Source organism: Anoplopoma fimbria, chromosome 3 (genome assembly GCF_027596085.1).
Source record: "Anoplopoma fimbria isolate UVic2021 breed Golden Eagle Sablefish chromosome 3, Afim_UVic_2022, whole genome shotgun sequence".
Lineage (NCBI taxonomy): Eukaryota > Metazoa > Chordata > Actinopteri > Perciformes > Anoplopomatidae > Anoplopoma > Anoplopoma fimbria.
Window position 1 is genome coordinate 4333853 of NC_072451.1, and position 18734 is coordinate 4352586.

Sequence of the window (18734 nt, forward strand, 5' to 3'; positions counted from 1 at the left end):
GTAGAAATGGGGAGTTTTCAGTTCACAATATTCTTGTTTACACAATAGTGGAACTTTACATCTCAGTCCGCAAACGAATCCCATTAACGACCACTGCATTTGTCTCAAAATATCTCAAAATGAGGACAAATTATATATATGAATGACCGGTAGTTACTAGAAATAAGTGAGTAAATGTGGTTTTTTTGAGGGCTGATGCTTTAAACACTGACCTAATTTACAATTGTATACATATAGTGACCACACGCATGATGGAATTTGGGTATAGTTTGACTGCAATTTAATGCTATGTAAAATTTGTCATTTTTACACTACAACGATCAATTATAACTCTCCCTGTTTTGCGAATTTTGTTATTTTGTATCCATAAGTATCTATTAGTAGACCCTTTTGATGGACCCGGACGTGCTGGGAGTTTGTCTGATCACTAATTTAAAATACCAACAAATAAGAGAGTACGCCAACTGTGTTTCTCTGTTTTTCTCGCACTGATTAGGCGGCCAGTGTGAACAGACATCATCGAATCTGTAACCGAGAACAGAGGGGGGTGCCAACATCAATCGCTGTTATGATCATTATAACTACTTGTTTTTTACCCTCGTGGATAGCATGCTGAGCGACTATACCAAGAGTCAGTTTGATGATACGTCCTGCTGCCTATGAAGTTGCATCCCAACAAGAAAGAAACATTTTCAGTCTGTGTTTTCTGAGGAAAGCATCTTATCAAATGTTGATCTGTCTGAAGCAGGGTTCCTCACATGAAAAGCTTTCTGGGGTTTTGAACTTGACATCCGTGGGAGCCTGCACACCAGGGCGTATCAGCAGCATGATAGATCAGTCTGATCTCTACATGTTATTTCACACATGTGTGTTCCCCCGTATGTACAACACAGTGAAAGAAGCCAGCACCTTTCCTTCTAGGGTTAAGTTTGATTTGAGGGGTTTGCTTTTTTAAAACTTATCAACATGTTCTGTAGAGTGAATCTTAAAGCCAGCTGGAGAGCAAACACTGAAATAACTTATAGATCTGATGTGCATTTCTTGAAGGGCAGATATTAATTTTTTTCTCTGGATGTGATGCACCGAAGCAATCAGATGTCAAATCACAGGCCAGAAAACAACGGGTTGGAATGGAAAAATGTTGGTAATTTCTCCAAAATAGAAGATGTTTTCACTGCAGAGTGAAAGAAAATATTTTCCCCCCCTGCTGACATGCTTTGCATTCCCCTTCTTGCACCAGAAAAATCTCTGATTAAAGAACCCATTATCAAGGTTTAACCCAGACCAGACATCAAAGATCTCATCATAATCGATCGCACTGCCTTTTTTGAGCATCTGCATTGCTGAAGTTTACTTTGTGGTTTGCCTCTGATGTGATTTTTGATTGGAATTGCCCCTTGAAAACTGTTCTATAATTTAATCTGGTTTCAAAAATAGCTTTACAAAACAGTTACATATATATATTTTAGTGCCAAACAAGTTAAGACAGTCACAGAAGAGTAGGCTTAGTGTTGTAAATCTCGTCTCTCTTATTTCATTGTCTAATAGAATCACTTACTTTAGTCAAATGATAAAATGCATTTAAAAACACAATATATTCTGAAGGTCAATTTTTTCTTGTCTCTTTTCAGCTTTTGATTTGTAACATTATAGTTTCATCATCAACGTAGGCTATATTCTTGGAGAACATGGTATTTATTCATTTGAGTTAACAAAATGAACAGAAAAGTAATTTAACCTTCCTTTAAAATGTTAAGACTCTTAATTGTTTTGACTTAACATTAGTGCTTGTCATCTTTTTCTTTACAACAACCATTTAGGTTACACTATTATTGCACCTTAAGGCTTGATTTTTGGGATGGAAAAAAATAAGTCTTCTCAGTTAAATGCAATAAAACTTTAAACTGAACATAAAGTTTAAAACCAAAAATTTGCACTAAAGTATAACTCAACGTTAAGTGAAGCACCATCATAACAATTAATGGGTTTCCACAAGTTAGAAGTTTTGGGTGAAGTTGATCAAAACTATATCAATTGCATTTTTTAATTAAATAGTCAAACATTAAGCATTAAATGTATTAAAATACTAACGGTGGCTCTGAAAGGTTTAACGGTCGTTTGTCAGTTGCAGTTAGCTAACGGTTAGCTTTGATTCACCGCCGTTTCGATGTATCCCAACGGTGACTCATGATGGCGCCGAAAATGTATAAGAAATATCGATAGAAACTTTTAAAGTCGCTCTTGAACCATAATCCACTCAGCTGCCCTCCATTTGTATTCTCAATATATCACAAATACTAATATTTTACATTAATATGCCGTAATAAGTGATCTAGGTAGCTAGCTATCTAAACTCGCTAGCTAACGTGGTTAGCAGCTCGTTAGCTTAACACAAGCAAGCTAACGACGCTACCAACAAATAAAATTACATTTAATTAATTAATTATTAATTTGCCGTAGATTGGTTTACTCAATATATATAAAAAATACTAATAATTAGATTTAATGTACCGAAATGATTGATATAGCTTTTAAAGTCTTTTATCTTAACGCATGCAAGCTTACATCTTTAACGACGCTAGCAACAAACAGAAAAATGACATTTAGCCATGTTTTTGGACCATGTCCGGTTTATTCAGATTTTCCAACAAAAATATACAAACTCGGGTGGAAATAATCCACTGAAACATCTTCTTAATTCATACTTTCACTCCTCACTAACACCTGATGACTTAGCATTTGTTTATAAGTAACGACAATTGGCTCGTTATGCAGGCTGCAGGGAAGAGATATGTAAAAAATATATATAAATGTGGCCAATATTTTATCAATTTGATTCGTTTTATAGCCAAAATTCAGCCCACAAGTGAACAAGCCTCTTTAAATCAATAAATCAATCTCTTCTATAGGTGGGGCTCTTCAGCAAGACAATCACAGGTGTATTTAATTACCCTAATTAAAACTACATAATCTCATAAACTTCCATGACCCTGTTGTGCATGCTGGTCAGTGTTAACCTTGCCACAAAATCGAGTTAAAGTTTCACATAAAAAAATAATTACTTTAGTTTATTCACTCAACCTCCAGGTGGTCTTCATGGTAAATAGTTAATGTAAATTGTGGCCTTAAAGAGTATTTTGTAGAGCTGTCACAGGGCACAAAAACATCAACAAAATATAATACGGAATTTCTTCACTTTTCTGACAATTATATCCATAGACGATTGTGAAATTTCTATGGCATTATATGCCTGACAAGGTGGGGAAATTGATAAAATATTAGGACTAAATATAAATATATTTTCCTAGAACATCAAAATTATGAGAAGTAGTTATGGTAGGTATGATATAGAAAATGTCAAAATAGTCAAATATCAGATGTAAAGACTCATAAGGGAAGATTATAATGTAGTATGTCAAATATGAGGTACTAAAACAAATGTAATACATTTTGACTTTCTAAATTATTTTTTATTATTGGCTTTAATGTGTTTAATACTGGAATCAGTTGCACTAACATGATCAAACCTCTAATTCCAGCAGTTTTCCCTCCTTGATCTTCACACCAAAATACTTGGAACTACAGCACGTGTAGTGTAGAAGAAGTGTATATGTATGAAGAAATATACAATAAAAACATAAAGAATATCTCTTTTGGAAATATCTCTTATTAGAGCTCTTTATTCCAGTTTGTTAAAGCCAACAGTTACTCTCCGAATTTACATTCAACAACTTCCATTTACCGGACATGCAGGTAAACCTCCACATCCCCAATTCATAACCTCACCCCCTCTAACATCTGTTGGTCACACAATGATCACAAAATAGTGATTTCTCCCTTGTGTCACATATTCAGCATTCCAGGCATACATACTTATATTTACTTTTTGTACAATATACTGTCATTAAATGCATTCATCCATCCACCTCACCCACATGCACACACATAAAACACTGTACAGATTTAATCAACGGAGTCATGTTCAAAGGCCGTTTGCCTTAACGTTTTAATATCCAAGAGTTGAGGGAAAGACACTGCTGAGTACCATTTTTTTTTCTACTTCCTAATGCTGCAAGATGATTTGTTCTTAAAGCCAAATGGAGAAGCTGGCGAGCAGATATATTACAGAGTGATAACCCTCTCATGTGTTCAGAGGACCCCGGTCCAGTATTTCAGGATTGAGAGGAGATTTCATAGCGATGACAAAGAGGCAGAAGGAAACAAAAATACTTTAAATAAAGACATTGTGAAAGAGAGAGCAGTTCCAGCAATGGCAGAAAATGTTCATACAGTTCCTAAAAAAAGAAAATGACCTCCATATTCATCTCTTCTTCTCCTTGTTCTGTTTCTTCTGACAGCAGTTTGGTTTCCTCTTTTGGTTCCCCAGTGTGGTTCATACAAGAGTGATGATACATGAATCAGGTTATACAGTACGGTACGTTCTCCAACCTCCAGTAGAGAAGCCTCCTCTGGATTTAGAGGCTTCTGAGGCCTGTTCCTCTGCTTTGGTCTCAGTCGGTCTATGCAGTAGTAGAGGTTTGTTTGGCCTCAGAATATTATTTTAAGGAATCCAGTGTCAGCGACAGGAGGACGTCAACTTTTGCAGTAAAGTGGCACAAATGTAGCTGCAGGAGAAAACGAGACGATGAAAAGTGCAAAGAGTCTAAACTTTTTTTTTTTTTTTTTTTTGGTCGCTTGTTATTTACAGCTTTGTTTTGGTTCGTGACGTATTTGGTCCGGAGGTTGTACGATTTGGTGGAGAAGCCAGTGGCCGCAGGTTGGTTTGAGATGAATAGAAGCTGCACCGGGCTGGACTGAGCTGAGCCGAGCCAGGCCAGGCCGGGCCGGGCTCTGCGTTGGAGAGAGAAAGAGAGAGAGAGTGGGAGAAAAAATAGAGCCTCATCCCCCGGCGTCTCTTTCTACCTGCCGAAAATGTTCTCGTACTCCAGCAGTATTAGCTCCACTATCTGGTTCTGGTAGACCATGTGGACCGCGATGTTGCAGGTCTCCGTTTCGGGCCGCAGCAGCGTTGGGCCGAACACGATGGCCACGCTCTGGGTGGTCATACGGTTTTCCTCGCCGTATTCGATCACCCTGGAGGAGAAAGGGGAACGGGTAGACACACGGTCAAATGTTTACACACAAAGGAAGATAAAACACAGAAATCACACAGAAATACTTTACTGTAAGTCAACCTGCTCCATGATGCTAAGTTATTTGTAGATGGTGTGTAATTCATTATATAATATTCTATATTAATATAAATAAACTGACAAACTCAAATACCAGCAATAAGTAGAGACAAACTTTGAAAACAGACAAATAGTACCATCCAAACAAAGTACTGGCTGGTAGGATGGAAGAAGTACTCAGTTGCAGTAATAAAATCATGTGGTAAAAGTCCTGCATTTAAAACATTTCTAAAGTAAAAGCATAAAAGTATGAGCATCAAATATACTTAAAGTATAAGTACTAATTATGCAGATTCCATATTATTGGATTTAAATTATTGATGCATTAATGTTTTCCTCAATTTAATGATACAGCTGATCGGATCAATACATTCTTATCTTATATTATACATCATCATTTATTTGTTTTATAGTTGTATTAATAATCAGAATATACAAAGTACTACAGGATTCCCTCTGAAGTGTTAAAGTAGCAGAAAAGGGAGATAGAAATACTCAAGTAAAGTATCTAAAGTATATATAGAATACTACCTAAGAACACTTGAGTTGATGTACTTTGTCACTTTCCAGCACTGTTCGTTGGATGCCTCTTAAAGTCATGTGCTGAAGTGAATGATAATAATCAGTGTTTGTCCCCTGAAAGGCCGTCATTTTGTTCCCTGCTTAATCATCAATGTATAAAGTGATCATTAACATCGACGTCTGCATTTCTAAAAGAAATCTCTGTAGTGGTCAAATGATGAGCCAATTAACGGTTTGTCATCAGGAAACAACCATTCGGATGATTGCTTTTTAAGTAATACTGAGTAAAAGTGTCAAACGTTCTCTTTCTTTCGGCTTCAGATGTGATAATGTGTAACTTTTTTATTAATATGTTTGTAAATGAATTAAAGAAAAAACATGATCAAAGAACAATCAAAGTAATCTTGTTTCAAACCTAAACCTCTCTATGTGATGATTTCTTTTTTCATGTTTCATGAGAGAACGGTGCTTATTTATTGTTATTTTTGTATTATAATGTTCTGTTCTGAGGGGAAAGAGAAATCAACAGGAAAAGTGTTTCATACTTCCTGAGGTGTTTGAAGAGAGCCTGCATGGTGTCGTGGTTTGGTTTGGGCAGCTGTCTGACCAGATCCTTGATGGACTGAACTCTCTGCTTGTAGTCTGAAATCTCTGCAGAACAGAAAACATTCATCGAAATCTGATGGATTCATCAAAACAGTTCCTCCTGTTGGTTCACTGATGCAATGTTGGATATGATGATAGTGGTTTATGGCTAAGTTACCGCTACTAAATCACTAAATGTGTGGTTCGGTGTCTGCAGTACTCCATGCAATTTTCCATGAGGTTTCCAACAACATTATTTTGGTTCTTATTCCTAAATGGACAATAAAAAAAGGAATGAAAGCTCAAATCCAATGTTTTACTTTTGAACATCTCCCTGCATTCAATTTGAATTCTTCAATCTGAGTAAAAATGTGTCTCCATAAGGAACTCCTGGGGAAAGAATCCCTATAGAGCTGAGGTCCATGACAAGAAGAACATTGTTAAAATGATGGTTTGACAACAGGCTTGGTGAAACAGAAAGTCCACTAACTTCAGAGTGTGAGTTAACGCATGAACAAACAGTGTGACGTGTGTGTGTGTGTGTGTGTGTGTGTGTGTGTGTGTGTGTGTGTGTGTGTGTGTGTGTGTGTGTGGTACAGCTGTATGGAACACGTACTGATGGCGCTGACAAAGTCATGGAAGAGAGCGTAGGTGAAGAGAGGCTCTGGCAGCTCTCTGAAGTACATCTTTAAAGCTCCAGTGGTCACGTGGATGTCCTCCCATTTCTCGTCTGCCAGGTTCACCGTCTCATCTGGACACACACACACACACACACACACACACGCACACGCACACGCACACGCACACACACACAAATCCTTCACTCAGAGTGCTGTCCAAACACATTTAGGAAGTCTGACGTGGTAAAGGGGGTAAAGGGAGACTCTATATTTTGTGTTGACAGTGTAGTAAAGTTAAATCCTTTATGGAGGAGGTTAAAAGAGCAACAAAAAAAGATACACTGTTTTTGTATTTTAGTTTGCCAAAAGTGAACAGATAATGATAGATATCTGTCTCCTACATTCTAAAAGATCTATTGCAATGTTTTAGAAATATATGAATAGACCCAAGTGTTAATCATGGATTAGGCAAACACTAGTAACACTAGTAACTTTAACTTCAGAGAGAGTCACAAATATACAAAAGAGGAAACAGAATATGTTTGAAAAGGTTTGAGGACCATTTACTGCTTATGTGTAAAGTGTGAGGAAGAGGAGGAATAAGTGCTCCCTGATGGAAACCTTGCAACATGTTCAATTTGAGTTGAATTTTGCAGAATAATGAAAGACGTTTCACCTTAAAATGCTTTTAGTTTGTATGTGTGCATGTTCAAAACATGGTTCTACGTCTGAAAGGATTGTTATTTGTGATTTTTGTTTGTTTATGCCTCATTGTGTGTTCTTGTATGTTTGTTTCTGTCTATATATGTGTAGGTATATCTGAGAAAATGTTAAATAAACCTATTGTTTGAAAAAAAAAATGAAGATAATCAAGTCAGAATGATTCTAAATAACCTTTTCACATTATTTATCATGTTGTGCCAGAGAGCAGAAACTCACCGTGGTTGACAACAAAGCGTAGTTTTTGTATGATCGCCAGGTTCCCACTAACTCTGTACAGCCCGTCTATACACAGACCTGCAGGGGATCATGGGAGAAAAACATTATCAGTTTACTATTATCTGTATTTTATTCCTGTTTGTTTTTCATTTGCTTTATCTTGAGGCAGTAAACCCCACCCCTTCTTTTACTGCAGGTGACATTACAGTAACCTAGATTCACTTCCCTCTAAAGTGACACATATCTGAACCCACTGTTGTTCTCCACGTGGTCGATGCACATCTTGACAAAGATCGGCACCGTGTCGTTCTCCCTGTAACACAAACTGGACAGACTGCAGCCGAACACCTGATCTGAAGACACGGAGAGAGACAAAAGCAGCGTCTTAAAAAAAGAAAAACAGTCCAATGACGTCCTCGTTTTGTCGCAGTATGTGTTTTATTGACACTCACTGAGCGTTGATACTTTGTATTAGAGATAAAAGAAAGTAGAGGTTCCCATAAACATCATGGAACAAATATATAAAGTGACTATAATTATGAAACTTTTTCTGGTTAATTATTATAGAACTATAAAACTATTTATGGTTCCTGTGGGGGAAACTGGCTCGCTGGAAGATAGATTAAATCAAAACAGGATATAAATGAGGTTAGAACAAATGGATTTATCTTTAAAAACTCTTTCAATCCAATTTACACGTACTGTGAAGACACTATTAATATATATCCAAAATGCAGAAGACAGAAAATGTGCAAATATGATATAAAATATGCAAGGAATAAAACGATGGTAACCAGTTATTTCTGCTACAGTTGAGCTTTCTGTGGTTTTTTTTTTTTTTTTTTTTTTTTTAGTAAAATGAACTTGACTTTAAATTATATTTAACAGAGAATTGATCAAACGTTTTGCTGCTTGTAATATCTTTTTAAATTCCATATTATCCCAGGAATAAAAACGGAAACACAGCGTCTTTTCACAATTTAGTTAAAAAGTTTGTGGTTCTCCGTGGAACGCCGGTACCTTTGATGTATCCCTTGTCTCTGACGGCCTGCAGGGTCGGTCTGCGGGTCAGGAACTTCTTCAGCTTGTGTCTGGTCTTCTTGTTGTCGGAGGCGTCCATGCTGGTGGAGGTCTTCATGGCTGCAGAGGACAGATGGGACAGATGGGACAGATGGGACAGGACAGTGTTGTCAACCACTCGTCTCAACACACTGATCGCCATGACGGCCGCTCTGTGTTTTGAGGGATGGAAACTGATGTGCAGTTGTTTTATAGGGCGTGTGGGACGATGTCACGTGACACTTTTGTTTTCAGTCTTGTGTAATGTTTGTACCCTGTTCATTCACTCTGCTATCATACTTACCTCTTCCACAATCAATTTTTGATGATGTTTTATCAGTTTCACCAACATGTTTATCTAGTCATTTATATCTCTAATAAAGAAAATGTGGTATGTGTTCATACATCTGTTCAACACGTGAAACCCCACACAGACCTCTGCCTTTCTTTGAGTCTCTGTTTTCTTTCTCCTTGTCATGTTTCTCAGCACCAGGAGACTCCGGCATGTCCTCTTCAATGGCCTCGTCAGACTCCCAGGCCTAAGACACACAAACAGAGATAAGATACAGGTTGTAAAGACTTCTAACTGCTGCACCTTTGGACTCTCAGGAGAGGAAAACTACAAACTTCATCTGTTGACCTAAAAACAAATGACATTCAAATTATTCTCAGTTTTATACAGTTTTTCAAATTGCGTTGTTATTCGAATTCAGTCTTTATTTTCAAAGTTAGGTAAGTGGCTTTCCATAAATCTTATATAACTAAAGTTGTTTTTTTTCGTAGCAACTAGGAAAACAACCAAACATACAATTGATTTATTACTGTTCAAACTCCAAAATATCTGTAAAGTATTCATCACACTGTTAATCTTCTCATTTCCCCCCCATTGAATAAAATGAGTGTTCAGTTGGAGATGCAATGAAGTTCCAAGGACACCCGACTCAAAATGTGTATTTTCATTACAAAGTGAACATGTAGACATTACGTTAGCTGAGTTCAAAGTTCACTCTGTTCCTCCTCTGAACAACCTGACAATCTCAATCCCCCCCCTGGCCTTTTTGAACAATAAACTCTTTAAAGTTTCACAATGAATTTCCTCTTTGTGGGTAGTAGTTTATATGTATATATACTGTGCGTTGGGTCCTCACATGGGTGCTGATGGTGTCCAACAGCGTCCGGTACCATTCGTTGACCAAACCGTCGTTCTCTGACTGGATCAGCAGCTCTGTGCCCTGCCGAGTCTTCACCTGCAACCAGGAGAGAGACAGAGACAAAAATAATCAGTAACAATCATCAGCTACGCCCTGATTTCGTTTTTTAAACCGTCTTGTTTGTTTTCATTCGATCTGTTAGTTCATCTTGTAAAGAAACGTTTATTAAGTGTTTTAACAGTTGGAATAAAAAGTGAAGACTCATTTTTTATTTAGTGTTTAATCATAAAATCTTAGAATTGTAATAAAATCTTAGGTGTACCAAGGGGTAACATAAAATACACCTGAAGGATTTTTCGTTTGTATTTGAGACATTTCAGTGCTCTAAATTATACAAAAAACACAAATACAGATTCAACTAGAAACAAAAGATATGGCAGAGCGTTCCCCCACCTCTATAACATGCTTCTTGCTGGATTTGTCCTTGGAAGCCCATTCCACCGATCCGCCCCTCAGATCCACAGTGAACTCTGGTTTGGACTGACTGCCTCCAAACTGATCAGAGAGAGAGCAGAGGAATCAGCATACGCGTTTAATTCTGAGTCAATATGAAGTCATTTAGATTAATTTCATGCTTCCTGTGTAATCAGACCGCATGACACACTAGTAGACCTCCATGAACTCTAAAACTATTCCCAAGAAAACAACTCATTCATGAACTTCATTCTGCCTAATAGTCTGTTATGTTGAATAAATACGTCTATTTTAAGTCAAGCCACAGAGTACAACCATCGGTGACGCAGTATTATTGTCTCTAATCTTTTCCTCATGCCAGTGACTCATAACACACAGAGAGGGGTTGAGGTCATGACAGACAGGAGGGAGGTGACATGCAGAGGAGGAGGAGGAGGAGGAGGAGGAGAGAAAAGCACACAGTAGGAAGGAGGAAGCACATACAGAGGAGGCTCTGTCGAGGCCGGAGCAGCCATACGAGACGGCGGGACGTTTCTTAGCCGACGGCCTCCAGTTACTCAACAGTGAGAGGAGAAACTCAGGGAAGGACTCACTGAGGTAGTATGGCTGCATGGAAGGGATGATGGGGGATGAAGGTATGGAGAGAGAAGGAAAAGGAAACATCTAGGAGATTTAATTCAACCCCAACACCCCATCTAGTGACCTGACACTGGGACAGCGACACCTGGCACTTAGGCATAAAAACCCAACCCTGCAGCATGCAAAAAGCACAATTGTACATCTCATCATGTGAATGAACAGTGACTAGTGTCTAGGATCTTGCTGTGATGTGATACGGGAAAGGTACAAGCTTCCTGTCACTGACCCAGCTGGTCCCGCCTCCTTGGCCTTTGGCAAATAGCAGCGTGGATCCTTGCAGCACGGTCCAGGTAGACGTCCAGTTCTTCCTGCAACACATAGTTCAAAAACACTGTAAAAATAAAATACTCACTAATCAGATTAACGGCTGAGTATCAAACCTCAATTCTCTTTATGTGTCCAAATATTAATGCTGTCAAGTATCAAAAAAGGTTCTTTGTGATCAGATATTTCCTAATTTAAGTAATTCAGAAAGGCAAAAAGTTACAGTACAACTGCTTTGTGTTAAGAGAAAGCTTCACACTGATGTATTTAAGAACTTTGTCTTATTTTATCAAGTAGGAAGAAAAAATGTATATTGCTTAAAGGAGGTATGGAAAAGAAGTATAATTTGTTATTGCCTCTGAGATACTAGAATCGGCATCAGATTTCCAATAATTAATTAAGACTTTTTTTTGATAGGTTAGTGCCGACAACTAGCGATCTGCAGGATTGCATTGTGTATGGATGTATCGTGCATCTGTGTGAGTCTTTGAAAACGTGCAAAAAATACAGACCAAACAGGAATCCAATCATAAACTTGCTCCGTAGGGTTACTACAGGGCATCAAATCCTCACAGGAAACCTTTCAAACCACCTCTGCATTCTACAGCACGGTGTCAACGCTGGTCCGGTTTGAGTCCCTGCTACTCACCGTACTTTCTTGCCGTGCTCGGTGATCTTTGTCACATTCAGAACGCCGCACTTTTCAGATGGCTGGAGAGAAAGAAAAACATTAGGACACACTCTGAAGAAAAGGGTAACATTCACATCAATCACTGATCCAGAAGCACAGCAGGATGACAGGAGAGAAGAGTGCTGTCAAAAGTAAATATAGGTAAACAATGAGAGTGTCAGACCGTCAGAAAACACCACCACCACCACCACCACCACCAAAAAACACCCCACCACCAGAACAATCACAGCCTCCTGCTAGAAGGAAAAACATGATTTCCACTCAAGAAAGACAAGTGACTAGACACTAGAAAGTGCACAGAGACATCAGATTAAATCAAATTAGAGAAAGATAAGCCTTTAGCAGATCTTTTTCTTCCAGATTTTTCACTTTGTGGTAAACACAGGCGATCAACACACCGAGGAACAATTCATCCAAGTCTAATGCAAGCAATTCGTCAGGCATCATCGCCCATCAGTTCTGCTTATAAACAGGGATCCTACACAGGCTCAAGTTTAAATGTATTCTATACCTGTAACTGTTATTTCTGCTGTGTAAAAATAAAACAACTTTATTGCAACAGAATATGGGAGATGAGAAAGCTGCTTGTAAACTGGGAGAAAATGATTATTTCTTTTTATCTATTTCCACATCTATGCCTGTGCAGAAACCCTGCAATAAGCTGCAAAAGGTGCCCATTGGTCCCAAGTTAAAAACCCCCGCAGGATGAAGCCTGGTGACGCGGTGAGGAGGCGATGCAAGGGGGTGAGTACTAACAGAGGCGGGGGGCTTGGGAGACGAAGGGCAGGAGTCAGAGTCGGGAGAGGAAGGCTTTGGGCCGTCCTGGTGAGGAGACAGGGATGGAAAAAAAAAAAAAAAAACACAACAACACACACTGTCACTAACAGCAGAAAGGTTAATGAGAAGACGCTGAGAGGTTAAGAACACACAGACAAGTTCAAGGAGTGTGATGGCAATTAGCAGTGAGATTACGAGTGGGCAGAGTGTGTGGAGGGGAGGTACGGACGGATTATTAATTAGATGAGCAGGCAGGTATTTATCACAGTGCCACATGCTGCTACTGCCAACGACTTCATCTTCAGCATTTTGATGAAGACAAATCATTTCTGTGTCATTGTGGCCAAACCCTCATCATCAAGTTTGTGGTTGAATGATTGAAAAGAACAGACTCGATCAACTCAACGGAATCATGGAGATGGGGGGGGGGGAGGAGGGGGAGGAGGAGGGGGTGATTATTATTATTATATCTTGCTGTGTGATTATGATCATGTGGGGCTGATCGTCTGTTAGGATTAGGAAACAAGCAGCTGATTGGTCGGGGGCAACAGTTCTACTGACTTGGTGTTTGTACGGGTGTTGGCGAGCGGAGCCTGCGCGGAAACGCCTGGTTTTAAACAGCCGCTGCAAAGCAAACCAGTCTACAACTGAAACTCTGGACTCATGTGATCATACGTCTCAACAGTGAACACATCACACACAAGCTGCATCTGGATCACACTCATCCTGTGCAGCCAAATACAACTAGCAGGGGTTAAATAAAATGGATTATCCAATTAACGCTCCTGCAGAAATCGTCACTGTAGATTATTTTTGTTGTTGCTAGAAGTGAGAGCTGCTCTACAGTGTGTTTGCAGATGTGTGTGCGTCACACCTTGTCGTTGGTGTCTGGGACGTAGGCGCTGTGTCTCCACTTGGTGAGGACGATGGGCTCAACGTGTTTCCTGTCAAGGCTGTAGCTCTTTAGAGCGTCTCCGGACGGCTGAGGGGGAGTGGTTGTACTGGAGGGGGGGGAGGAGACAGGGAGTCTATACTGTTAATTCTACCTCTTGTGAATGTAATCATAGAGGGCTTTTATAACTGAATGCAACAAGTATTTATCCGGAGTTCTAACTGAATGTGAGTGCATGATTCTGCCTAAAGCTACCATGATGTTACAACTGAAGATTTGTCTTTTAGGTCACAAAGTGGAGCTGCAGGAAGAAATCTGTGGATTTAACTCATCTACTGAAATAATGCCAGATATTTACACATCTTTATGCAAAAAGTGACAAATCACACTACGGCAAAGTGCAGGGACTGAGATCTACATCTTCATACCCTCATTGTTTTTACATATCTGCTACTTTTATAATGTATTAATGCGTTTTATTGTGTTGTATCCTATGGTATTTACAGTGTTGTACTATTGTGTTTGCTGTAGCATTGTATTGATAATATTAGGCCACTAAATTGTAATAACCTAGGGACTACAAAGAAAATTTGATCTGCAGCTAACTTTCAGCTGATTAATGTGCAATGTCCCTGGTAAATACCCCCCAAAAAAGAAGAATATTTAATATAAGATCTAGAAATAAACAAACTAATTAAGTTTCAACAACTTCTATACAACAACTTCTATAACCAACTGATAGAAAATAATTTCAGTAATTTATCAAGCAAAAAAATGCCAAACCTTCACAGAGAGGGGTCTGTCTTACTCATTTCCGTACTTTTTAGTACACTTTTTGGGGTTTTGGACAGATTCTTTTGACAAATAAATGAACTTGTAGTGGTCCCTAATTTTTTAATTTTTAAAAAAATACTAAATAATTAATTGATTTGTCCAAAAAAAGACTCCGTAATGAAAACAATCATTGGAGATTTGCTCCTATTCTGAACTGCACACATGACTTTCATCAGTTTGATAGAATGGAGGGATGACTACGCAGTCTTACCTTTGGCAGCTCCCATTCTGACCTCGAACCATCTGCACTGTAGTAATACGGTCTGCCTTGCTCATCAACGTGTTTTAACCACTGGAGGTGAACACACGGACAAGACTCGTTAGTTTGAGTCCCGACATTACATAAATATTTGTGCTACTGACCAGACAAACTTGAACGTTAATGCTCTTCATCATTTGAAATGATGCAAATAGATCATAACGCTGTGGTGAGTTCAAGTCTTCACTTTTCTTTAAATGGATACAACAAATCAATTTCTTTACCCACATGAGTGATAAAAAAGGCTTTCATGATCATGAGGGATTGTTTTTTGAGTGTGCAATGAGGGAAATAGACATCTCCATCCTTTCTCGAGTAGTTGTATTCATTCTCGTGCTTCATCTGCGAGGAGGAAACCTTAGAGTTGTGAGTTTCTAGGAGGAATTGAACCATTAAATCAACCCAAAAGCCGCTCCCACATGCATGCTCAGAAATCACCACAGTAAAGAGACAGCAGATCAGCCGGTACCTTCTCATTAGTATGGTCGCTGACGTACAGCGTGTGGCCGTGCTCGTCCATCTCCTCCGACCAACCGCGCGGCGGCGAGCCATACTGACTGTCTGACTGGCTAGAGTAGGTACTGAAGCAGGTGTCCTCCGACGACAGATGCTGGAGACGACCAATAGAGAGCGAGAGGAAGGGAAAGAAAGACGGCGAGAGCGAGAGAGGAGTGGTCTACCGTCAGTGCCAGGAGAGAGAGAGAGAGGAGAAAAAGAAGAGGGGAATCTTTCACCATGGAGTCACAGAGGAGAAACAGACAGTCGTGCACCACACTACTCTAACAGAGTACAGAGAACCAGGAGACCCATTAGAAACCACTCATGTCCATGCTTGATTTTGGAGAAAAGTCTGGAGCCGGCTGCTGCAGTGTGACACGGAATGATTAAGTGACAGTGACTGCTTGTAGCCTGTAGGTGGCAGTGTGGTACAGCCATTTCATGAGACATGATTCAGGATTATCTGGTATGAGAGCTGATCACAAAACATATCACTCCCTGTCCATCAAATAAATTCATAAAATCATTTTTCCGCTACGCAAAAAGCTGCAAATGTGTCAAAACTAGATCAAAGAAAGACAGAACTTTCATTTTTTTTCACTCTATGGTTTTCTTTTGTCTCCTCAAACAACCTGTCAATGCTAAAAGAAATTGTTTACAGATGTCTCACTCTGTCTGTATGACTGGTGTTGTTAATCACAACATGTCATGAAATACTGGCATTCTGTATTTTCTTTCATCAATTTGATGTTTTTCTCTGACTCATGAGTGTATATGAGAAAGTGTGAGTTCTTGTAATTCTATGCTTGTGAGTGTTGTTAGAGTGATAACGTCTTTGCAAAGTCAGTTCCTTTTTGTTAACCTTCATCCATCACTTGTTTAGTTTAATCCTTTAAAAAGTGTCAATTATGGTTCTGCATTAACTAAAAATAAGGATTAAACTTTGACTTGAGAGTAAAGTTTTAATGAATGAAATGAATGTATACTTTGTCAGAGAAGCTGTTCACAGCTAATATAAACTTTTGACTCAGAGATCTGTCACCCAACATAAATGTAAGTCACACCTGTTTTCTGTGGTGATTCACCAGGTGCTCACGTGTGAAAGACCACGAGAGCTCGGCAAACTCTTATCTCCACATTTCTCAAATTCCTACGCACTTCGCTGTCAAGTGTTTACATCTGAGCCGCACGCACTGATTTCATCTGTGTTTGCAGTCAAGGAAACACGAAGAATCCCACCCCCCACCCAAAACCCAATTTTTAGCATGACAGCTTATTGATGTAAATTTAGGTGTATACGCCTTTTAAAAAGTTTCAGTGGGTGACACATCATCTGAACCTCTATTCTCCCAAACTCTCTCAGTTTTTATGAAAGAATATGGCACAGTAAAAAAAAAAAAGTTTTTTAAAAGAAAACACATAGTTTTACTTGTTCACGCCGCGTTGCAACATTTAAAGTCATATTTGACTAATGAGAAGCTTGCTGACAATCCAGGCAGCAACGCGTTTAATAAAGAGACGTTTTTTTTGCTTTGATTATAAGTATAACAAAGAGTTACCAGTGATGTGATGAGTGACCATTATTGTTTATTCTGCCGAAGACAGACTTCACTAGTCACTTGTTAATTTGGACTCTCAGTGTAGACCCTTGAAGCTCCTCATTCCGATAGATAAAAAAGATTGTGTGCAGGCCGTGTATGTGTGTTTAATGGAAACCCTCTCTAATTGATCCGTACCTCGGAGCTCTCTCCTGCGCTTTGGCTCTCTCCTCTGGAGCTCCCGGTGCTGGAGTCCTTGATTCGCGGCGGCTTCCAGGTCCTCTCCTGGGTGGAGCGGTGGTAGTAGTAGTGCCTGCCGTTCTGGTCCTTGAAGGTCTCCCAGTCGCCCATCACGTGGATCGGGGAGCCGGAGGGGAAAGGGGGCATGTTGGTCTGGCTGATCTTCAGCTCTTGGAGGTTGGTGTAGACGGGCGACTCGGCGCGGACGTGACCTGACGAAGATACCGTCTGATGGGGGAGAAAAGAAACAGAGAGAGAGAGAGAGAGAGGTGTGAGTCATCTGTGAGAGGATTTAAATCATTTATATAATCAGAGAAAAGTTCCCCGACAGAGAGGGATGTCAGAAATTCACAGCTTTCAGAGTGCAAATCAGCAGCCGCACAGGCAAGCTGGCAAACTATTTCATCTAAAACACTTCAAAAACACCTCCTGAGCACAAATCCGTCACTTCACCCCCGCTCTGTTAATGCCATGCTCCTACTGAGCTCCACGAGAAGTCAATCACTTAATCTGTGGGCCTACATTGTTTGCTGAGTGGCATCGGAGCATAAAGGAAATGGCTGAAAATGTCAAGAAACGATTTGTAGTTAAAGCTGACAAAGCCAGTGTTTACCGCGGAGGAGCAGAGCATTGAATGAAGGGGAGGAGGAGGAGGAGGAGAGGGGAAGGAAGTGATGTAGTTCTATAGCTGACAGTGGCCAGAGTCAAGTAGAAATAAGAAAGTAAAACTGACTATCAAGACGCATTGATAGTACTTTTTTTGTCCAGCTGTGGAAAGATATAAAAGTGTACGGGTTAATCTATATCCTCTAAATTTGTATGTTGAATTGCATTAATACTTGTTTTTTAAATTTCATTTTGGAGACAGTCTATATTATCAGAATTTTGGGGTATTGAAATAGTAGCTCTACCTGCTGGTCATCATGAACATCAGCCCAAAACAGAATTCATAAACGAAGAACAAGAGTTCATATATGAAAAGAGAAAACAGCTCTCTGGATACGAACCATAGGTAGGTCTAAGAAATCGTTTATCAAGAGCGAATCACAATCTTCTGATGTTTTCAAATTGCTTTTTTTTCTGACTAACAGTCTAAAACCAAAAGATATTCAGTTTACTATGAAAGTAGACAAGACAAAGCAGCACATCATCATATCTGAGAAGCTGGAACCATCATATCTTTAGGTAATTTAGCTTAAAGAATAATCATCAATGATTTAAAAACAGAAAATTACTTTCTGTCAATTGACGGCTCAAATAAATGACAAAAAATATCATCCGTAACTATTGGCATAACAATTTTGCTAAAATCAATACCCTCAGTGTAGAATGATAGAAAATGATAACTACTTGTTATATAATTATATTTCACTTATGAGTCTCTGCAGATATGTAACTGCGACTGTGACAGGAGACCAGCTGTTATTTTAAATATAAAGAAAGAGAGAAGTTGAACGTTGGTTTGACTTACAACAGTATTGATTTAAAAGTTATCTCCAGTATCAAACTACAACATTTCCACCGCTGCAGAACAGCCTTCACGCTGCCGCTAACCACAGA

General features: G+C 39.2%; 1 protein-coding gene across 1 annotated transcript in view; it reads right to left on the bottom strand.

The window, feature by feature from the left end:
- Positions 1–3661: 3661 nt before the first annotated feature.
- LOC129088951 (rho GTPase-activating protein 12-like) overlaps positions 3662–18734 on the bottom strand; it is a 53746-nt gene continuing 38673 nt past the window's right edge. The window contains 17 exon segments of the mRNA XM_054596236.1: positions 3662–5094; positions 6260–6365; positions 6916–7050; positions 7859–7936; positions 8113–8211; positions 8879–8998; positions 9354–9456; positions 10066–10164; positions 10522–10623; positions 11408–11489; positions 12095–12156; positions 12893–12958; positions 13788–13905; positions 13907–13914; positions 14851–14931; positions 15368–15574; positions 17133–17402. Of these exon segments, the coding sequence (XP_054452211.1) occupies positions 4920–5094; positions 6260–6365; positions 6916–7050; positions 7859–7936; positions 8113–8211; positions 8879–8998; positions 9354–9456; positions 10066–10164; positions 10522–10623; positions 11408–11489; positions 12095–12156; positions 12893–12958; positions 13788–13905; positions 13907–13914; positions 14851–14931; positions 15368–15574; positions 17133–17402 (1911 nt within the window). The 3' untranslated portion in view covers positions 3662–4919.